The sequence below is a fragment of the Gamsiella multidivaricata genome, assembly GCF_025024155.1.
Source record: "Gamsiella multidivaricata strain RSA 2152 chromosome Unknown BC939scaffold_26, whole genome shotgun sequence".
NCBI lineage: Eukaryota > Fungi > Mortierellomycota > Mortierellomycetes > Mortierellales > Mortierellaceae > Gamsiella > Gamsiella multidivaricata.
Genome location: NW_026251734.1, coordinates 367,062 through 388,371, shown reverse-complemented (window position 1 = coordinate 388,371; position 21,310 = coordinate 367,062). Strand labels below are relative to the sequence as shown.

The window sequence follows — 21,310 nt, the reverse complement described above, 5'->3', positions numbered from 1 at the left end:
TGGAACATCAACGCTTTTTGCTGTTCGTTCATGTTGTGATGTAGGAATACAATGCGCCCTTTCTGCAGTATATCTGCTTGAAGGAAGATCTGTCTTACCTCAGCTAGTCGAGAGAAAACAGGTGTAGAGGGTGTGGTCCCCAAGGGCGAGGAAACAGGACAAAGACCGAACAAGGAGAAAAGAAGACAGCTGGAGCGATGTCAATGCGGATGGAGGGAAAGGCTATGAATAGATGCGATCGATATAGGGTGTAAGATGGGTCATTAAAAATTGGTGGCGAAACAGCTTATTGAAAGGCGTGAATGCGGAAGGTGTATTGGCAGCAATGACGTGCTGTGGACTGGCTAACAAGGCAGACAGGATGGGCGGGTAAAAAAGATGCAGGGTCTCTATGGGCCGTAAAAACGTGTTCAAAGGTGTGCAGGGTTTCAAAGGGTCATTACGATCATTAGCATTAGAGTGAAGGGATGAATAAGGAAGGAGGATGACGGTGGAGGGGCGGAGGAGACGAGAGAGAAGAAGAGAGAAGAAGGAAGAGGACTCAGTATCGCTCCCTGCTGCCGATTGAAAATGGTCCCAGGAGAAAGTGGCATCGACCAGGGCTCTCAAGGAGCCTTCTTTTCATAATTCGCCCTGTGGTTTAATTGCATTAGCGAACATCAGTTGCTTAGGTCGTTGTTTGTACAGATCGGATTCATACAGCAGCAATATCATCGACAATTGGCATCGATAGCAATAGCGACAGCAACAGCAACAACAGCAGTAACAGCATCAGTGTATTCAGGTACGCTGCAGACGCCCCACTAGATGCAAGGGGCATCTGTGCTCACACACAGCCTCTACCATCATGAACTGGGTGTCACCATTGATTCCATTGATTCCAACGGAAGCAGAGCAAAATCAGGAATGCCCAATTAGCTCCGCAGCCATTCCTTTTGCATGGACCATTGCTTAATTGGCGATGCGATCGATGTAAGCGAATTTTCCCTCTGTGAAACGGAGTCGATGGGCCATCATTCCGAAAAGCGACCGCAGCAGATCATGGAGGAGATTATTGAAATTGTCGACCCATGTCTCCTTATGAAATAAATTTCCGCGCATTTCTTTTCGCGGTGCTGAGCTAATGTCAAACAGCTGTGCGGCCCACTCCACCGGGGGAACCAACGAAGAAAAGGAGAGAAGACACTAGCGCTACTCGAGGGTTCTTTTTATTATGAACACATAAGCTGATGTCACCGTAAAAAAGCTGCCATGCGGTGCGAATGCGATTCAGCCCTTTTGAGTTTTCGAGTGGGAAATTGTGCGCCCGCAGCCCTGTCTTTTCTTCTTTCTTGCCCCAGGAACTAGGGCCGCACGAGAAAGTCAGCGGAGGAAGTGGAGGCGAAGTAAACCAATATTTATAGGTAAGACATCTCTTCTTGTTTCCCTTTCTGTTCCTTTTTCCTTCACGACCATCTCACACTTCCTATCCCTCGCGATAACCCTTGCACCATGGCCGCCCAGCAGCACCAACAGCAACAGCACTACTACCCACACCAAACCTTCTCACCTTCTTCCGATAACGCCCACAACACCATGCATCGTGCTCCAGTGCAGCAGCACACCTACCAGCAACACCCACAACCCTCCGCGTACTCCTCCTACTCAACTTCGCAGTCAAGAGCCGCCCACACGGCTCCCTTCAGTACCCAATCCTCCTCCAGCTCCCTCGTCCAGCCTCTTCAGCAACAGCAACAACGACAACCCTATCAGCAGTACAACCATTATAACACCTACCAGCAGGGCTCTACCAGCGAGATGCAGTTCCAGCGCCAGCAATACCAACACCATCAGAATACGCTGCAGCAACAACGGCAGATGCAGCAGGTAAATGGACGCCGGGCGTCTAGTAGCTTGTCTGCGCTGAACTCGCTACGGGATTGGTTTGATGCCGTCGATACGGATCATTCGGGTACTCTGTCGTGTGAGGAGCTCCAACGGGCACTGATGAATGGCGATGGCTGGACACCCTTCAACAGTAAGTTTTTTTTTTCTTTGCTTTGGGCTGTAGTCCTCCAAAATGAGGATAGATCAACTGTTCAATTGTCCGGCCCATTTTCTAACACTTTTTTATTATGGTCTCACTTTGCTTACTTTTTACTTAGTGGAAACTGTGCGGATGATGATGAACATGTTTGACCGCGACGGCAACGGGACCATTTCCTTTAACGAATTTATCGGACTATGGAACTACATTGAGAAATGGAAGGCCTGCTTTCAGACCTACGACCTCGACGGCTCAGGAACTATTGATTCGATGGAGTTGCAAAAGGCCCTCAGAGGATTTGGTTATAACCTGAGCGAGGTCACTGTGGCCTTGATCATGACCAAGTACGACGTTCGCGGTCGTGGCGATATCAGCTTTGACAACTTTGTCCAGTCCTGTGTTACGGTCCAGACACTCACGGATGCCTTTAGACGGATCGACATCGCTGGAACGGGTATTGTCACCATGACTTACGAACAGGTAACGCTTCTGGCGGTCTAGGAGAAATAAATAAATAACAACGATGATGGTGATGATGATGAGCAAGAGATCGCAGCATGCTAACGACTTTTTTTTTTTTTTTTTTTGATTCTATAGTTTCTGGGACTAGTCATCAGCAACCGCTAAAAGACCATGGATCGATATGAGATACAACGAATAATAGTCGATTTCGATCGTTTGTACATACACCTTTTTGAACATCGCGTTTTGCATTTGCCGTAGCATTTTCTTTTCTGTAAAATATGGAGCACGAAGTTGCTTCGCCTTGTATAGTAGCTTAACCTTCCCAAAAAAAAAAAAAAAAAAAAAAAAAAAAAAAAAAAAACCATCAACCCATCAACCTAATTCTGCTTCGCCAGCAAATGAACCCAATTGACGAACGTGCGTTAAAAGCTCATGAGAAGTCTACCGTGGGGTGTTTTTTTTATTACTCATAAGTGTTTGCAATGATTTATCCTTCGCTATCATAGCCTGCCCTCGTCTATTGGTAGGATACGTGGGGTGAGTTCGAAAGGGTCTCGCCTTCGGGTGTAACGTAGGCGGCACAAAGACCTCCGTCAACCGTAAAGTCCGTTCCAGTCATGTAGGAGGAATCATCCGAGGCCAAGAACAGGGCCGCCTTGGCCTGCTCGATCGCCTCTCCAAACCGACCCATGGGCACATGAATCAGCCGCCTGTTCTTCTTCTCCTCCGTATTCAAGAACTCCATCAGTAGGGGCGTACGCAGAGGGCCGGGGCAGAGGGCGTTGAAGCGGATGTTCTCCTTCGCGTGGACGACAGCCAACTCGCGGGTCATGGCCAGGACAGCTCCCTTTGAGGCTGTGTAGGCCAATTGAGGGGTGGCCGCTCCACGGAGGGCCACGAACGAGGCTGTGTTGATGATCGACCCACCACCGGTCTTGCGCATCTCCTCGATGGCGTATTTGCAGCCCCACCAGACACCCTTGACATTGATCTTCATCGTCAGGTCCCTGTTGATTCGAGTCAATTAACCACAGAAAAACGAGGGACGATGTTAGGGACAAGGTAAAAGGATGCACATTGCAGGAATAATGGTGATGGCAACCAGTGAACAGACATTCAAACAGACGTACCAGATATCCTCCGAGGTGGTGATAGCGTTGTCGTCAGCAGGATGCATGATTCCAGCATTGTTAAAGAGGACGTTGATCTTACCTAGTAATGTGCGAAAGAACAAAATGAGCGAACAGCGTGTCAGCCATCCGCATTCAGAAAAAAAATGCATACGCATGGGAGCGAGGATCAGTTGATCAAAAAATGTAACATTGCTTGAACAGCCACTACGCCCGGTCCTTTGTTCGCCATAATGAAGGTAGAGTATCCTCCTGGGCCCTTACCGAACTGCGAGACAGCCAACTGGATCATCTTCTTGACATCCTCCTCCTTGCTGACATCTGCGCGGACAGAGACAGCACGACCCTCGCCAAAGAGCGACGCGATCTTCTCGACCGTCGCAGCCGCACCCTTCTCGTTGATGTCCGCGCAGACCACCTTAGCGCCCTCTGAAGCAAACAGGACGGAGGACTCTAAACCGATTCCACTGTTGGATGAGATAAATGGGTCGCGATGGTTAGCCTTAATGCTTCGACACAACAAGGAACACGTTAAAAATGATTCATGAGTGGTGTTGAAATGTTAAATGAGCTTGCCTTCCAGCACCGGTGATGACGGCGACCTTGCCAGCGAGACGGTTTCCTTGGGGAGAAGACATGTTGTGAGAGTATGTGTGTATGTGTGTATGTGTGAATGGATAGGTTTGGCTGGTAAGGCGGGTATAGAGAGAAGCGAGGAACAGAGTGTGGGAAACTGAAGAAGAGGGGAAAAGAAAAAAGGAAAGGAGGGAGGGGAGGTGTATTTATATCAGTTCTGGCTGACGTTTTTAGAAGACAGATCGCCTGAGGGGCCCCCCATTACCATACACATGCCTAGGGCCATGCAACCTAGATAGCGGTTTACGTATATTGTTTGTCAGCTTGTCCATTTGTCCATCTGTCCATGCATGGACGTCTACGTCTGTATTTAAGCGCGTCCTCGTCCGCAGTGCTTGATCTAGTCTCCCCTCTTTACGATCCATTGACCGTGCCCGTCAAGGAGCGAACCGAGAGGAATGCTTTTGTCTGGGGGAAGGCCCTCTTCGTTGGGCCTGCTTAGGGGTTCCGCATGATCACGCCCAGCTCCTCTTCAACCCAGTCCTGCCTCTGCATCCCCATGGGTATATAGCAGAAGTAAACCCGGAACTTTTATTTATAATGGGAACAAATTTTTTTATTGCCGCGTGTATGTATCCATTGCTACCATTCAAGAGAGGAATGTATCATTTTTCTGCCGGTGGTTGAGTGTTGACGAGGTGCAAATGAACCACATGTACCTGCGTGCCTGCATCGGCAGCACCCTGGCACCGCTTTTTTCTCGATATTACTCATGCGGCTCAACTGTAAGTAGGCTGGCGCAGAGCAAAATGCTTCGCTGCAAGACCGATCTCCTACGTCAAGTGGTGCCGTTTCTTTTCGCGCTAGAAAGTAGTATACACTCTGCTATGCATAGCTTTCGTGTTGTACCAATGGTTGTGCTGGACGTGATATGATTTGACACCAACGACTACAACATTCCAACCGCAAAAAGACTGAACTTTTCGCGTCAATACATGTTCACTTGTTGTTTTTCTTCCTCTTCATTCTGTATCTGTCGATCTATCTATCTAATTGTCTAGTCTATTGTAATCGGTCTATGGGTCTATCGAAAGATTGTCCATGATATCTCACTTCTTCCCAAACAGCCTGGCCAAAAATCCTTTCTTCTTCTTATCACAGTCATTGGTCTCTTGTGCTGAAGTCGAAGATGGCTCAGTCAATCCATTGGTCCCCAGTGCTGCCTTCAACAAGTCCTGTTGCTGCCTCTGCTTCTGCTTGTAATTAAAGCCCTTCTTTCTCTTCCTGTACCTGAGTGCATTATTCAGTATATAAAAATAACACGAGAACGTCGTCCATCAGCAACATGATGCCTTCGCTACAGGTCAACCTGCGATAGCTTCAAAGCTATACAAAGAATGATGCGTCGACATGTTTACCCATTCAAGAATGTGATCTGGACACGATTTAATGCTCCATGTCTCGCCTTCCGGATATAGGCGATGGCATCCTATTTTCCAACAAAAAGAAAAGAAAAAGAAAAAGACACAACACGACACGACAAGTCCGTCCCAGCACACAAGATCGAGATCTTTAGAACGGCTTCATGATCCTCTTCGTCTTCCAGGCATTGTCAATTGAAAGTCATGCGTCGTTGTTTAGAACGTTACCAGTGCATCCATGCCGTTCTCGACCATTGATATCGCCACCATGACCTACAAGAATAAGGATTAATCTCATGGCCAGAAAAAGGGATGACACGAGCTAGACAGACAGAGCATGTTGAGGCCATTTACCGGTGCTCTTCCTATGCCGGAGACACAATGGACAGCTATACATCTGTCGGATGTGGGCGATTCAAAGAATACTTCGTCGTTCAGTTCTAGCCATCTGGCCACGATCTCCTTCGATGGGGCTGTCCCATCCTCGAATTTCCTGTAAACAAAAAAAAAACACACGATAGTAAGATTCTATTCTATTCTCCGAGAGGGGTTTCAGGCCCACTTTCGTAGAAAGCCATGTCAGGGAGCGAGAGAGAGAAGAGAGGACGCACATGTCATCGTGCACTTTGATGCCAATGGCGGTCAATGGGTCGATAGTATAGGGCGAGCCCTCGCAGATGCGTACAAGGTCCGTGACATTGTGCTGCTCAAAGATGGGGATATAGGCCGGCAGTGTCTGGTCGGAGGGGCTGTCAAGGATAAGAAAGCTGAGCGAGTCGACCTTGATAGGACTGATATTGAACCGGGACATTTGTTTGCTGGTCCCAGACAGTTGGGCCACACACACAACTGGGAGTGGAAGAGGGTAGATGTGATAGTATATTGATAAAAAAGAGAGGAGAAGGAGGGAAGGAGAGGAGCTACTCCTGCACCTTCTCCACGATGATGAAGGCGGATGTACTGTTAGGAATGTGCATGAAGGGCCGACCTACTGCGTCATGGCACCCAGAAGATGTGGGTGTGACCCCATCACCGGATGGTTGTGGGAAAGTGATGGCGAAGACGAACAACGCGCCTCTGGCCAAGACACCTCCAGCCATCAACCCTAAACCCGATTAACCCTCTTCTTCCTCTCCTTCTAATCCATCCTTGACATCCATCCGACTCCACTCCCTCTCTCTTACGTGCGACTCCTCTCATTCTACACCCAGGAACACGCTCTCTTTTTTATTTTTATTTCGTAATCATTTTCCATAAATATACGATATGTACGCTGGCGAGACACAGCACCAGCAGTACCTGCGGCAGCTACAGCAACAGCAGCTTGAACAGCAGCAGCAACAGGTCGGAACCAACACCCCCGCACGCGAGTTCACCGTAGTAGCCATTGGCAAGAGTGGTGAAGGTAATGCAAAACACCGATGTGCCAAAGAATCCACTGGCTACTCTCCAGTTCCGGTTCCCTTTGACAAGGCACCAGCTCACACTTAACACACAACTCAACATTTGGCTGTCTGTCCTCTAGGAAAGAGCACGCTCCTGAATGCCATCCTAAGCAAAGAGATCTTCCCGGCCAAGGCCTCCGTGAGCGTACGTTCACAATTACGGTCAATTACTTCCCACTCGTCTCCACAACAATGAGGGATAGGATAGATTGCAGGCTAGACCAATCCTTTACTAAAACCTTCATACACTCTGCCTGCTATGGCTAATGGACGACTTTCTAGGAAGTAACGCAGAGAGTCGACCAGGCCTCGAATCACTTCCTGAACATCGCCTCGAACCCGATCATCCACTGTATCGACACTCCATCCTTCAATGGCCAGCTCCACAACCCCAACCGCGTCAATGAGATCGGTACTCTCCTGACAAAAGTCGCTGCAGGCGTCGATGCCTTCCTCTTCGTTGTCAAGTGTACACATTACCGGCAAGTCATGATTACATGCCTTTTCGCTTGCTTGCTTACTTGCTTGGTTGAATGCTTGGAAAAGCAATCTCTCACGGCTAACAGCTATCTTGCCTCCGATCTTTTTTCATGTGTGTACTTGAACATCGCCACGCGATAACCTGCTCTACCCGCTCCTTGCTTGCTCTCGCCCTTTTTTTTTTTTAATTTATTATAGCTACGACAACACTTTCCACCAAACCCTTCAGACCTACCAAGGCCTCTTCACCCCGGCCTTCTGGCCCAAGGTCCTCATCGTTTTCACGCATGCGACCCCAGAACTCCTCCCGCCAGCCACGGAAGCCCGTCTCCAGCTCCTGGCCTGGTCCCGCCAGATCCAAGAAGATTTCAAACTCCCGTCCCCACCGCTTACAGTCTTTTCGATGGACTACGCCCGGTTTCCGTACCCTTCAGGGGGTGCACAAGAGTTCTGGGAGGCGCTGATGACTCTGGATGCCAATACTGCGCCTTATTCTCATAAGCCGTTTCTGGAGAGTTTCGGGAACGGGATCGCGATGGAGGGGTATGTGCAGAGGATCAAGGGTCATCTGGCACAGTTCGAGCCGAGCTTTTTTGAAGACCAGGCGGAGGAGCAGTTTAATGAGATGAAGAGGAAGGAGAGTCGGTTCAGTAGTCTCTTCCGAAAGAGTGGGCGATCAAAACGACTCAGCGATACCCCTTCCGCGACATCGACACCACAGCCGTCAGCAGCATCGCCACAGATCGGGTCTACAGTATCTGGAGGGGCTTTATAGGACTTTTCTGTAACAGCAACACTAGGCAACCCTCCTATCCTATAATAAATAAACAACTGAACTGGGCCGAGTTATTATTATTCCTCTATGCGTATTATTGATACGTTTATTATTATTGGGGGTTTTTGTTCTAAATGCAAAAAAAGTTCTTAAAGCAGCGATGATCCCTCATAGAACTCTCCACCAGGCTGCTGTCCCTGCGCGCTATGGTTATGATTGCTAGCGGCCGGAAGTGGCGCCGGTGAGACCGATGGGGAAGGGTAGGCCTTGTTCGCATGGAACTGTTTCACGACCGAGGGAGCGATGCGCGGAGAAGGTGCTCCAAAGACCTGCTCGTTCACGGGCTGGATCTGCAGCGGCTGTGGGACCGAGATATGCTTCTGCTGCACAAACTGTTGTGGCGTGACCATCGCCGGTGGGGGCGAGGGTGACCGTGGCACGGGGGGCATCACCGGCTTGACATATCCTGGTGTTGAGGAAGCAGGGGGCTGTGGGGATTTAGGCGAGGAGGCCGATGTAGGCGAAGGAGCCGTCGTCGAGGGTGGGGGCACAGTCTTTTCGACCGCTGCCAGGACATCTTCGTAGAAGCCATGTCCGAAGCCCGTGTCCAGGCTAGGCGAGTCCTCAGCGGCGGTTGGCTTGAAGGATTGCTGTGTTGCTACTGGTGGTGGGGGAACATATCCACCTGGGGAGCGGATCGGAGAAAAGTTATTGAGGCCCGCGGCACTAGTCTGAGGTGAAGACGAGTTGCCGACGGCGGTGTCAATGTAGGGCCGCGAGGAGGTGCTCGACACAGGGCTGGGGACCTCTGTCTCCATAAGTCGGTTCTTGATATCGTCCTCATCTTCGTAATCCTCGTCGCCGAAATCCATCTCCGTGTATTCTGCTTCCGAGAAAGGACGGCTCTGTTGACGTTGCTGCTGGCCCTGATCCTCCTGTTGCTGGTAGCGCTGCTGACGCTGAGCCTGGTGTTCTTTGGCGGCCTCATGGCTTGGCAAGACAATAGGACCCGAAGGAGGGACTCCTGTGAACTTGACGGACTTCTTACGCTGGATTTCGGCTCCACCGGTGGCCTGCTCCATCGATGGTTGCTCCGTGTTCTTCTGGGTCGAGATTTGGGCCGCTGGCAAGACGGGGACAGCTGGGATGGATGATTTATGCTCGTCCTCTTCATCCTCGTCGTCATTGTGAGCATAAGCTCCAAAGATGGTGTCGCGGTATCCGTTGTAAGCGACGACGTTATCGTCCTCTTGGAGCTCGGCTTTGTCATCGAACTGAGTCGGGTTAATGGATTTTTGGGCTGCAGGCATCGGTGCAGGCACAGAGGCAGGGACGGGTGCAGGGACGGGTGCAGGAACGGGGGCAGGAACAGGTGCAGGTTGTGTAGACTGCTGCTGCTGTTGCTCTTGTTGCTGGCGTTGCATCATTTTTTGCTGCTGCTCATAATGGTGTTGCTGGATATCAAGCGGCTGCATCTCAATCTCTTTCATTCTAGGCGAGGGAGCAGATCGAGCAGCGGGGCTTATACGAGGATCCTGCTGCAACTGACGATGGGTCTGACCTGGGGACGAGGCAGCAGCAACGGCAGCAGCAACGGCAGCAGCGACTGCCATGATCTCGTGTTCCGGCTGAGTGAATGGATTCTGAGTCTGGTTCTGGGGCTGAGGACTCATATTATGAGGAAGCCGGTTGCTGTTGATCGATTGTGCGGAAGGCGAGTGCTTCAATGGGGATCCAGATCCCAGGGGCGAGGCACGAACGTTCGCCGCAGGGTTGCTGTTAGGCGCTACGCGTGGGCGATTGGGGTCATAGACCGACTCAAGCTCGGAATCGATAGACTCGCGGTTGTTCTGTTGGTAAGGGTTCTGATTCCGTTGAAGCTGCTGTTGCTGGTGGGCATGAGATGGTGCCATCAATGGATTGGACATTCCATAGGGCTGTGCTGGTTGGCTGAAGGGCGACATCTGCTGAGGTGGCGGGAGCTGAGGGGGAGGCTGATACAAATGCTGTTGCTGATTTTGCTGACGGGGTGATGCTCCTGGTGGGGGCATCATCATATCTGGTCCATCAAATGGACTCCTGGTGGGGCTGCCGGCATGCTGCATGAGATGCGATTGCTGTGACCGAGGACCATCCTCAGGGCGAGGTGGACGAGTTGCGGGACCACCGTTCAGGGGAATGGCTACCATGCCGCCGTCAACAGGTCCGCCACCAGAGCCGGCAGATCGCGTCAAAGACTCCTTGTCCTGACTCTTGGATCCATAGGCGCCTGGACCAGAGGTGAAGCCGGCTTCCTTGCTATCGTCTATGGACCGGCTGTCGACCTTAGCCTCGGCCACGCGACGACGATGGCGACAGAAGAAGACGAGGGCAATCAGGACCAGGACGACGACGACGACGGCGATGATAATCGCCAAAGTTACACCAGAAATACCAGTGTCGGCTGAGGGAGTCGCACCGGGTGCGGCTGTGTGTGTAGGTGGGTGGCTGGCTGAGCTTGTGCCTGATGGCGCAGGAGCGGCCGAAGCGGTGGTGACAACAGCACCTGAGATATTGAACTGGCTGGAACTTGCGGTCTTGGCACCAGTGCCTGAGTATTCAGCATAGAAGCTATGCTGTGGGATTAAAGGAAATGAGGAGAATTGCATCAGCAACAGGAAGGTACACAAGCATGTTGCTGCTGCAGTTTTAGGAGTAATCGTTTTTTGACCAATACCTTTCCACCTGTAGCTCCCGCGGGGATTTGGACACGGAGGGTTAGGAGGGTCTGAGCGACATTGCGCTGGAGATCGTATCTTTGGCCAGTGAGTGCACGCAAGCTAAGATTGAAGGGATCATTGTTGGCGGCTGTTCCATTGACGGCTGGGGCACTTGTCCATGTGATGTCCATAAAGTCGCCAGGTTTGACGCTCGTGTTGTTGGCAAAGGGGGTGAATGCGATGTTGGCGAATGCTGTATTAATCCAGGACACTGTCGCGAAGACCATCAACAGCAGCGACATACTGCTGGTCTTTGTAGCTGACCGCATGGCTATTTGTGTAGTTTCTGATGGGTCTGGTTGTTGGAAAGGAAGAGTAAAATAGCGACGAGAGCAACAATATTAATTTGCGAGCCTTCACTTCTAAAGGAATGTCGGAGAAAGGTATGGTTGGGAGATGTATTGGGGTCGCTGTATTCCCGAAGGGTTGATGTGTGTAGTGAAGAAAAAACGAACCTGTGCTGTTGAGAACCGGGAAACAAAAGATGGGATGTGTTCAAGGTGTACAGCCGTGTGTAGGGATAGAAGGAGGAGGGGAGGAGGAAAGACGCGAAGAAAAGCAAGGCAGTATAACACTCGTTGTTTCAGAGAAAAACGATTGTGTTCGAGGGAGAGGGTATACAGGACTGACGATCCAGTCGAAGGAGGAATCCTTTTTGCGAATCAGATGGAATTGGGTTCTCAAAAAGGTGATAAGAAAGGAAGGAAGGAAGAGAGAGAAAAGGAAGAGAGAAAAAGAAGTAGCGGGAAAGAGCGAAAGAAGACGAGTGTGAGGGAGCGGAGAGGATTTGGCGGAGGAAACTCGGTGGATGTGCCTAGCCAGGGAAGAGGCCAATTTAAAAATATAATTTAATTTAGTGCATGCGTGCCTCTTTTTCTTTGTTGGATTTGGTTTGGTCTTGAACTTTTTTATATTTGTCGCCGCGGATCTCTCGTCTATGAATTGATTTAAGATTTTGTTCTCTGGTTAGAGCCATCTTTTCTGCAAGGGCTACAGACAAAAACGTACCAACCTCGCTGGTTCGCTGACCTCTTTTGGACCCAGGCTGGCAATGGGACAATGGACCGGGAGAGGGGGGGGGAAGGGGGGGCATGGGGAATGTGGCTGCAGTCTAGGTACAAAATAGCACGTACTCTTGAAAATCTGCTGCCGCCCCCCAGAGCCCGGCCCGCTCGTAAAAAAAGAGAAGGACCCAATGGGCTACATGATACCCATGTCGACATACGTTCTTGCTCATGTCCAGACGCCATAAATTTATCCGCCTATCCCATCGATTGCGTGCCATCGATTGCCATCGCCTGTCTCGATCTAGACGCGATTCTCATCCATTTCCTATGTAGATTGTGTCTACAGGCGATTCCTGGTCCCTCTTTTTTTTCTCTTTATCTCTCTTTCTCTCTCTGCGCCCATTTCCACGTTTCACGCTTACGCTAAATATCCCTCCGCTGTCAGCTCGGAGATTTTTTTTTAGTAGCCCACTACCTGAAACGACCGATTGACCTCTTCAAAAAATGGACACTCGGGAAACGCAGTTGTTCCTGTACGACCCTGCTGAAACGTGCCATAGGCTCCTGTGTCTTCTCTCGAAGATTCCCCCGATACATGCCATCGCCGCCACCACCTATCCCCCCACCATCTTCTACATCTCTCAGCCTCCTTCTATGTGTCGTTATTTCTGGAGCTGGGGATATGTAGAGGAACCGCTCTTATTGCTCGCTTCGCTCACGGTTGTGCATGGCCTTGCTTCATCTACTAAAAAATATATTCAAGCGCAGCAGGGTATCTCTCAGCAGCCAGCTCCCTCTCTTCTAGCCCTATTCATGTAGATGCTTCATATAGTGCTTGTGCTAAAAATGTCAAATTCAAATCTTTGAGCGCCATCATTATCTGCTTTTGGGCGCTCTGAAGGGCCCACATTTCGTATCATCAGAGAACCCATGACGCCGGTTTTTTTATAGGAACCGGCATCATGCCACACCGTTATTGCCTGCTCTCCGGGGGGTAAATGCAATAAAAGTTCGACAACAAAGAGCTATGGGAGCTAGACATGGCTGCAAGTGCACAGGAGCAGCAGCTTCGAGATTGCCAAAAATGACGGCGAAAGAATCCTAAATCTATTTTCTTTGCTCTTCTTCACTTCGATCCCATCTTTTTTGTTTCATCCTCGCTTTCGTTTTCTCTCTTTCGTACGCGTGCATAAAGCGGCGATGGCATTATATAATTATATTTTTTTGAGGTCTCATAATGCATAGATAGGATGATACATATCATAAGAAAACTGACTTTTTTTTTTCTTTTCTTTTTTCATTGTTCATGACCAGTCATCATCTCGACGGTTGTGCCACTGGGTCACATACTCATCTCCATGAACGGATGTCTTGTCAGGTTGAGTTTCCGTCTCGGGCTCTGAAGCCGGCTGTGTATGTGTCTCCTTGAGTCGCGATGGTCCTGCTCGATACTGTTGAGGCTGTGACTGAAGCTCTGTATCCGTCGATGACGACGGAGGCATCGGTCCGCTGTTCCAACCAGCTCCAAAGAAACCTGACAGTCGAGCCGCAAATGAAGGCGCCAGAGAGGAACCTGAAGCCTTGTTACGCAACCTCCGTACATCCTGCGATTGTGCCTGTGCCTGTGCCTGTGCCTGTGCCTGTGCTTGTGCTTGTTCCTGTGCATGTTGCTGGAGAGATCGCTGGGGTTGCTGCTGACGCTGTCTCTGGGGTGTTGAAGGCCTCGAGTGCTCATAGCCCTCCTCATCCCCGTAAACGCCTTGCTGCTGTCCCCCTGACTTGAACTGGGATGCAATGGGTGTCACGTAAGCCAGCTTAGGCATCTGGATTTCCTCATACTGCATATGGGAGAAATTGTCCATCGAAGGATCGTTGTAATTCTGCGTCCCGCGAGCCATCTTTAGATCGTATTCTTCCCGAGTCATGTTTGGTCCTTGATTCTGTGCCCATCCCTCGTTCTTTCGCCACCACCAAAATCCTTCCTCCATCATTCCGCAGACAATGATCAGAGCGATAGGGGCCCAAAGCAAGAACATGATGGCGTTCATGACGAGGGCGGTATTGACGCCGCGGCATTGGAGGGCATATCCACTACGGTTGGACAGGGATCCCTCTTGACAGTTGGTTTTAGCACCATCTTTGTTGGAGGCGAGAATGATCCAACTGAAAAAGTTGAGAATGGTCAAGATGATGGAGAAGACGATGGTTATTGTCTGGGTAATTGGGTGGTTGATGATCCTGGGCCAGAGAGAGAGCGGGTTCATTCGAATGAGATATGGACAGCACGATTGCCAAATAGCTGCAATCGATGTGCTCACAGTCGCGACGAGGACTATCGGCGATAACGTTATATACAATTAAGAAGGATGGATGTTGGTCATCAATGTAATCAATCAGAGAGCCATGCTGTAGCCCGACCTAATATCAAATACTTCATTCCCGACATTTTCTTTGTTCGAGGGAAAATAACAACAATGGCAACCACAATGAAGACCCTGACTTACAGAAAGTGTACGTCGGATTAGAAAAGCCGTTGGGTTCGTACTTGTTTCTAGAGAGGATTGATGACGAGAATGAAAACAGAAGTAAAAAAAAAAAAAAAGAAAGTGGCGAATCGTTAATTAGGGAAATTTCTACGATGCTGCATACTCATGCACTAATATCCCCCTCGTCGTTTCAGATGACGCGATGCGGGACAGAACAGGGGTCGTACCTGAATGCATAGGCTGGCATTACTGCCAGCCAGGCCATGGTACCGAAGAGAGCGAGGAGACCCCACAGCACTCGCAGAGTCAACACAGTTGCCATGCTTATCACCTTTAGGCGGAACAGCTTGCCTCGTGTTGGCGGCGGGCGTGATGGCTCTGGAGTGTCGGCGTAGGTGTGCGAGTGCGAGTTCACTTCCTCATGGGGATGCTCTTCATCTTCAATATAACCCTCCTCTTCCGGGTATTGACGGTTTTCATGGTACTCGAGGTGCTCATCATTGTACTGTTCGTGGTGGTGTGCTGCGCTAGCTTGATCGAGGTTGTACATCGGGCTGTGAATTGTTTCGGGTGTTGGAGATCTCGCACCATCAAATTGACCATGCTGTTGATAATGTTGTTCGTATTGTTCCTGTTCATATTGTTCCTGTTCGTATCGCTCCTGTTCGTATTGTTCCTGTTCGTATTGTTCCTGTTCGTGATGATGGTGACGCCCGTCGGGATAGTGATCATCCGGATAGTGGTCGTCGGGATGGTACTCTTCATAAAACTCTTGTTTCTGGGGCCTTGGAGAAGTCGAATTGGCCGGTGCGTGAGTGTTTCCAGAGCGAGAGACAGAGCCTCCTCTGTAGTGGGAGGAGTGAGCGGAGCGGTCCGACATTGCGGATAAGGTGCGAGTTGTGCTGTGCTGTGCTTTGAATAGAAAAAAAAAAGAAAAAGGAGAGGGGTTTAAGGAAAGAGGAATGAGGAATGAGGAAGGAATGAGAAAAGAATAAGAAGAATGATCTTGATGAGAAGGAGGAAGGAAAGGAGCGGTAGTCGTGTTCCAGGGAGAAGAGAGGGTAAGCACTCGGGCACTTTCCTGGCTAGCTCGTGCTAGCGTGCTTTTTTAATCCAAGACTTGGGAGGAGAGAGGAACCTATCGTGCGTGTTTTTGTCTATGGCGGAACAAGGGCGGCCATATGGCTATGGTCAGCTTTATTGTATACTATTGGATGGGGCGCTGTTCCAACCTGGATATGGATATGTATCCATGGGATCTGAACCGGGGAATGGTTAGGATGAATCCCAAACCCAGTTACTGTGCTGCTGTGTATCAAAGACGCGTTTCGTTTTTATATTTCAAGAACCAGACGAATAAGAACGCGTCCCTTGTTTTGCCACCAACTTAAGGTGTTTCCCATGGGCACAGCGGGGAGAGGAACATATCGCTGGCACCCCTTCATGCTTTCGATGTAACTGTTCCTTTGGAGCTTGTTTGTTTGTGTCTGGAGGAAGACCTGGTCTGCTCCCAGCACCGCCCAGCACCTGCTTCAAGTGGCAATGTAATGAATGTCTTCAGGGGCGTCTGTATGGACATGTACAGTGCATTCGGTATGTGTGTGACCAAAAGTCCAAAATCGCTGAATCGTTGGTTGGGCTGCGTCAAGTTCTTGGCACAAAACCAAGAGATCATTTCCATCCCTTCCATCCTTCCATTCTTCCATCGACCTTTGTTTATAGCTCCCACTCCATCCTTGTCCATCGCCTTCCTCCTTCCTTTTTCATCTCCTCTCTTACCACACCTTCCACCTCCTGCCTCTCGCTTCACACTTCACACCTCAAGAAGCAGCCGCTTGACGATTGACACAATGGAAGCTCCACTTCCTGCCGGATGGTAGGCCAAACTCGAAGGATCCCTCACTCGCTCGCTCGTCAGACTTTGCAACCCAGGGACACTCCCCGCTAACCCAGCTTCTTCATCTCCCTTCCGGCTCCACCCAGGATCTCGCAATTCGATGCCTCCCATCAACGCAACTTCTACGTCGGTATGTTAAAAGCACACGACCAATTGGCATCCCTAGCAGGTTTCAAACTACCTCTTCTGACTAATACCTGCATGGTACTAACCGGAAATGACGTACAGAAACCGCAACGGGCAAGACGCAATGGGAACGTCCCGGTGCCGCCCTTGGCGCCGCCCCACCGCCCTATGCCCCTCCAGAGCCCAAGGCCACCCCCACAGGCACCCCTGCCGCTGCTGCTCCAACTACTTCCGCCCCCCTAGACAAGAGCTTTTACTCCGCCTCTCCCTATCCCGCCTCGCCCTATCCCCCAACTCCTTACGGAGCTGCCCCTCCCCCCGGCGCTTACGCCCCACAGGTTCCCTATGGTGCCCCGCCCACTCCCTATGGTGTCCCGCCCACTCCCTACGGTGCCCCTCCTGCCCCGTATGGCGTCCCTCCAGGTGCATACTCACCCGCTGCCCCCTATGGCTCACCCTACCAGGCTAGCCCATACCCTCCTGCGTCACCCTACCCTGGAGCACACTACCCCGCAGCTTCACCTACACCCTACGGATACGCACCACAGCCACAGTATGGTGCTCACCCACCTGCACATGCGCCGGTATCGCACGGTGGCATGCCCCATATTCCTGCAGGAGCCGGAATGGCGGTTGGTGCGACGGCGCTCCTGGCTGGAGCTGCAGCCTTGGCGGCAGGACACCATGGAAGCCATGGACAGCACGGATACGCTGCAGCAGGTCATCATGCACCGCCGTTTATGGCTCCCATGATGGGAGCGCCGCTTGTTCACTATGGACAAGGATATGGACATGGACAAGGCTATGGACATGGACAAGGATATGGACATGGACATCATGGAAAGCATTATAAGCATTATAAACACTATAAGCATCATAAGCACCACAAGCATCATGTAAGTCCGGGTCACATATCTATCTATTCATCTATGCTGCGCAAGATCTAACTCGTTCCTGTCATGGTTTTCCTTAGAAATGGTTCTAAACCTCCATGAGGATGCCCTCGTAAAGTTTTTCTATTCCCCTTCCCCCCGCCCATTCTGCTTGCTTGTTGGTCTTTGCCCACCGCTTCTTTTCCTCTATTTCTGCTACATCTTTTGTCATTCAAGTAAATAGTAGTAATAATAATATAGTAAAAAAATGCCATTGTACATTTATTCTGCTAAAAGGTTCTAACCTTTTTTTTTTTTGCGCCTGATTGCCTACGTGCGTGCATGCTCGTATGTGTTTCAGTGTCTATGGACGAGTCTTGCTATCCTCGTCCGCACTATTATTCTCTCTGTCATGGTTCTTCTTCTTGCTCTTACTCTTGCTCTTACTCTTGTTCTTCCCCCGTCCGTCTGCTGCAGCCTTCGCAGTAATGTTGGCACTCTTGACACGATACGCCGTCATGACCTGCTTCCAGACATCCTTCATATGGGTTGTCGTTCCCTTCACGAGCGTCAATGCATCCCCGCGAACAACACTATTCTTGATCCGCTCAAGTCCTCGTCTCTGAGACCCATTCGTCCATGAATCGATGTACAGACGCGAGATGCGGTAGGTGGGTGAGAAGGTCCGGTAGAAAAACGCTGTTGTTGCATCCTTGGACCGGACCAGACCATCCTGTGCCATCGTTGCAACGGAATACAGAGTCGCGGATGAGGAGAGGACAAGAGTGGAGGTCCGTGAAGGCGTGATGGGTGTTCCACTCGTAGGTGTGGTTGCTGTGCTTGAGGAGGGTGGGATATCAGCAGTCGTACCGGTGCTGTTGCTGTTGTCGTTTGTAGTGGTCTGGGTGCTGGTGTTACTCGTCTGCATTGCCGTATCTTTATCGATGGCTGCATTCACGGCAGTATTGGAAGATGTGATCAAGGAAGCAGGACTTGGACTATTTGAGGATGCCGATGGAGAAGATGAGGAGGGCAAGGTATGCATGGTTGTCGCTAGAGGTGCAGCAGCTGAGACGGCAACATTCGTGTTAGCAGCAATCTCGGTCGGCTGCTCTGCCGCCAATGGATTTGAGGATCCGGTTTCAGTCTCGCCTGCCGAAGTCACCGCCGTCGCTACCTGTGCTATGGACGCATTCGTCACCGGGTCGGCCACCATCGATGGCGATGATGATGCACTTGGCACACCTGCTGTTGGTGCTACCGCTGCCGCAAACGAGGCAACGTCTTCCCGTCCAGCGGCGTGGCTCTCACTGCTGGAGACGAAATATGAATTAGAAAATGTTGGTGTTGGGTACGCCCTCGTGCCAGGCGATTGACGGTGGGGGTGATGGGGAAGGGATCCTTCCGAATTATAACTAGGATGAGGCGGTGTTGCTGAAGACGACGGCTTCGACGCTGCCTCTTCTGCTCCATGGCTGCAGCCGTGGATGCCTCCTTTGCCTGATTCTGCGCCCTTAGAGAAAGCTTCACAGAAAATGAAAAAAAAAAAATTAGTCTCAAGACCATTCGTCCCAATCTCATTCTCAGTTCCCGGTCCTAACGAATTACTATTGCAGCGAATATTGCGAATATTACACAATACCTTCGCGTAAGTCCACGTGTGTGTTAAGTAAAGCCCGAAGTTCCTTTCTGCTCGGATGCAGATGCCCTTGATCATTGCCGTTCAGAGCAGCATCTTGAGAGGGCTGGATCAAACATTTCAGCCAGTCCAGTGCATTCTGTGGTTGGGGATCCAACAACGCTTTGCAGTGGGTGCTCCTTTGAAGGAGGGCTGCTGCTGCTGCTGCCACCGAGTTTGATTCCTTGGCTACAGACGCGGAAGAGAGCGTGAGAGAAGGATGTGGAAATACATGGGCCGTAGAAACAAGCTGCGTATGCTGGTGGAGATGCTGCAAGTGCGGGAGACAGACACCCTCGTCTGCGGCCTTGAGACTGCAGGACCCTTCGGCGGCCAGGTTCCAGATAAAGGGATCATTCAGACGCACGACCTCGTACCAGCTCTTCATAACAGCGGTGTCCATTTCGTTGTCGTTGTCTTCTCAAGGAATGGCGGAATCAGAGGAATGAGTGCTGTTGAGGGAATGGGGAACAAAGAACACGCAACTGAGGGAGGGAGAGGGGGTATAAAGGAGGACACGGAGCACCCTTTGCACAAACATGCATTCCTTCGCAGAGTAGATAGCACCATTGCTTTCATGCTTTCATGCAGTTTTTGAGGATTACGGATTTATGAACAAACGGCTCTCGGGGCAACTGTATGTTTACTATGTGCAGAAGGTGGCCCCAGCGCAATTGCAATTGTGGTTTCCTTCTTTTTTCCTGCGCCCAATTCTGTTGGCTTCTAAACCTGCGTCCGTCCTACACACCGCTCGACCTTATCCTCCAGGATCGCCCTCCAATGAAGTGCCCGTCCCTTAACAGTCTTGATGATCCGCTGCACTCGCGCGCTCCACCTCCAGACCCCCATCGACGAGCTCCCACCCTGACGGATCGTCATCCCCAGCCAGACCGTGCACATGACGACGCTCACACCGAGTCCTGCAGCGATCTCGAACAAAACCAGGTACTCCATCTCCCGCATCCCTGCCACAGTCGTCGCCGACGAGAGGGATCCAGATCCCGATGATGAGCCTGTCAAGGACGACGATGGCGGTGATCCTTTGTTGATCGTAGAAGCATTCATCCTAGACGAGGTGATTGACAAAGGAGCGAAAAGTCCCGATAGGTCCCATGCTGCAGGTAGAGCGTTGCACAGCATCGAGATATAGTATGCTCGAACAGTGGCGACCACTCCACCTTCCTGGCCGTGTCCATATCCCCCACTGTATGTGTGCTCGAGATCTGCGCCCGAGTTTCCATTCAACATGCTTATCCTGCCATCCGCACTCAAGGTTTTACTATTACTGCTACCATCCCCAGCAGTCGAGAACAGTTCCATCTTCAGAGCCCGTCGATGGACGTCCAAGACCTGCATGGCCACGACCCAGATATTGAACAGGACCATGCACTGTCCATGAGTCCCAAATCGCTGGACGAGTTTCGCTCCCTGGATCTGAAGTAGGAGCCATCCGAACTGGATCAGGTAGGTGGCCAAGGCCAGGGCTTGTGGGTGCGTTTCGGCAATTCCGGAGATGGTTAAGAGGACGCTGGCGAGGAAGCATCCTGCGGCGTATGGGAGGAGTGGGACCTAAGGGATCATCCCCATTTTGGCAAATTGATAGATGATGTGTTAATTTTGTACGTGACTTTTTGCGAAGCAATGAGGTTTGAACCAATTGTCGTTGGTTTCGTTACCAGACTATCGTCTTTTTGGATATGGGCAAATGTCAGGAGCATGCCCTCCATTGGGGAAGTCGTTCGAGTGGAAATTGATGGGGGGGGAGGCTTGAAGGAAGATGGAACTGGACGAGAAATATCGAACAGGACGAGGGAAACGACTTTGAATGATAGCGTTGTATGAGGGAGGAAAGGGTGTTCTACGCACACCGAGAGAGAGAGGGAGAGGGAGAGGGAGAGACAGAGAGACAGAGAGAAGACAGGAAAGAAAGCAGGAAGTAAGGGTGTACAGGAAGGCAGGCTAAACGGAATGTGAAGAAGAAAAAGAAGAGAAATGAAATCGGTTGCTGGGTTTGCTTTGCCAAAATGGAAAGAAAAGCCAATCTGCTTAAAGGCTTTCTTTCCTTTCCTTTCATCATTTGCCCAAAGATAAGCAAGTCGCAAAAGACGAGAGAAATGAAGCCATTTTTTGCACCTCTCGCAGGCGGACTACACTTTCAAACCCTCCC

The 21,310-nt window shown here is 50.7% G+C and overlaps 10 protein-coding genes across 10 annotated transcripts; 5 read left to right on the top strand and 5 right to left on the bottom strand.

The window, feature by feature from the left end:
- Positions 1 to 1,857: 1,857 nt before the first annotated feature.
- Positions 1,858 to 2,527, top strand: BC939DRAFT_396322 (apoptosis-linked protein 2; the record flags this gene model as incomplete). Its single annotated transcript, XM_051552284.1, has 2 exons — positions 1,858 to 2,017; positions 2,145 to 2,527. 2 exons carry the CDS (start codon positions 1,858 to 1,860, stop codon positions 2,525 to 2,527), a joined length of 543 nt encoding a protein of 180 aa, XP_051413160.1.
- Positions 2,528 to 2,815: 288 nt separating this feature from the next.
- On the bottom strand, positions 2,816 to 4,366 carry BC939DRAFT_449094 (uncharacterized protein). Its single transcript, XM_051555328.1, has 4 exons — positions 4,198 to 4,366; positions 3,886 to 4,088; positions 3,622 to 3,703; positions 2,816 to 3,498 (listed from the first exon to the last, which is right to left on the bottom strand). Exons 1-4 carry the CDS (start codon positions 4,257 to 4,259, stop codon positions 3,009 to 3,011), a joined length of 837 nt encoding a protein of 278 aa, XP_051413159.1. The 5' UTR covers positions 4,260 to 4,366; the 3' UTR covers positions 2,816 to 3,008.
- Positions 4,367 to 5,197: 831 nt separating this feature from the next.
- Positions 5,198 to 6,675, bottom strand: BC939DRAFT_449090 (protein-tyrosine phosphatase-like protein). The gene is made up of 5 exons (XM_051555327.1): positions 6,230 to 6,675; positions 5,973 to 6,111; positions 5,847 to 5,891; positions 5,616 to 5,686; positions 5,198 to 5,487 (listed from the first exon to the last, which is right to left on the bottom strand). The coding sequence occupies exons 1-5, from the start codon at positions 6,427 to 6,429 to the stop codon at positions 5,307 to 5,309; spliced, it is 636 nt and encodes a 211-aa protein (XP_051413158.1). The 5' UTR covers positions 6,430 to 6,675; the 3' UTR covers positions 5,198 to 5,306.
- Positions 6,676 to 6,682: 7 nt separating this feature from the next.
- BC939DRAFT_133452 (AIG1 family-domain-containing protein) lies at positions 6,683 to 8,390 on the top strand. Its single transcript, XM_051550087.1, has 4 exons — positions 6,683 to 7,023; positions 7,144 to 7,208; positions 7,346 to 7,545; positions 7,742 to 8,390. The coding sequence occupies exons 1-4, from the start codon at positions 6,885 to 6,887 to the stop codon at positions 8,316 to 8,318; spliced, it is 981 nt and encodes a 326-aa protein (XP_051413157.1). The 5' UTR covers positions 6,683 to 6,884; the 3' UTR covers positions 8,319 to 8,390.
- Positions 8,391 to 8,467: 77 nt separating this feature from the next.
- Positions 8,468 to 11,346, bottom strand: BC939DRAFT_476445 (uncharacterized protein; the record flags this gene model as incomplete). Its single annotated transcript, XM_051558594.1, has 2 exons — positions 8,468 to 10,933; positions 11,035 to 11,346. The coding sequence occupies 2 exons, from the start codon at positions 11,344 to 11,346 to the stop codon at positions 8,468 to 8,470; spliced, it is 2,778 nt and encodes a 925-aa protein (XP_051413156.1).
- BC939DRAFT_133454 (uncharacterized protein) lies at positions 11,221 to 11,988 on the top strand. The gene has a single exon (XM_051550088.1). It carries the CDS (start codon positions 11,474 to 11,476, stop codon positions 11,927 to 11,929), a length of 456 nt encoding a protein of 151 aa, XP_051413155.1. The 5' UTR covers positions 11,221 to 11,473; the 3' UTR covers positions 11,930 to 11,988.
- Positions 11,989 to 13,388: 1,400 nt separating this feature from the next.
- On the bottom strand, positions 13,389 to 15,450 carry BC939DRAFT_502455 (uncharacterized protein; the record flags this gene model as incomplete). The annotated part of the gene is made up of 3 exons (XM_051560282.1): positions 13,389 to 14,416; positions 14,589 to 14,635; positions 14,798 to 15,450. The coding sequence occupies 3 exons, from the start codon at positions 15,448 to 15,450 to the stop codon at positions 13,389 to 13,391; spliced, it is 1,728 nt and encodes a 575-aa protein (XP_051413154.1).
- A 310-nt stretch (positions 15,451 to 15,760) lies between these two features.
- BC939DRAFT_449072 (uncharacterized protein) lies at positions 15,761 to 17,741 on the top strand. Its single transcript, XM_051555326.1, has 3 exons — positions 15,761 to 16,446; positions 16,554 to 16,597; positions 16,696 to 17,741. Exons 1-3 carry the CDS (start codon positions 16,118 to 16,120, stop codon positions 17,538 to 17,540), a joined length of 1,218 nt encoding a protein of 405 aa, XP_051413153.1. The 5' UTR covers positions 15,761 to 16,117; the 3' UTR covers positions 17,541 to 17,741.
- On the bottom strand, positions 17,742 to 19,606 carry BC939DRAFT_449067 (uncharacterized protein). The gene is made up of 2 exons (XM_051555325.1): positions 19,108 to 19,606; positions 17,742 to 18,989 (listed from the first exon to the last, which is right to left on the bottom strand). Exons 1-2 carry the CDS (start codon positions 19,544 to 19,546, stop codon positions 17,830 to 17,832), a joined length of 1,599 nt encoding a protein of 532 aa, XP_051413152.1. The 5' UTR covers positions 19,547 to 19,606; the 3' UTR covers positions 17,742 to 17,829.
- A 435-nt stretch (positions 19,607 to 20,041) lies between these two features.
- Positions 20,042 to 20,586, top strand: BC939DRAFT_476441 (uncharacterized protein; the record flags this gene model as incomplete). The annotated part of the gene is made up of 2 exons (XM_051558593.1): positions 20,042 to 20,264; positions 20,294 to 20,586. 2 exons carry the CDS (start codon positions 20,042 to 20,044, stop codon positions 20,584 to 20,586), a joined length of 516 nt encoding a protein of 171 aa, XP_051413151.1.
- Positions 20,587 to 21,310: the final 724 nt, after the last annotated feature.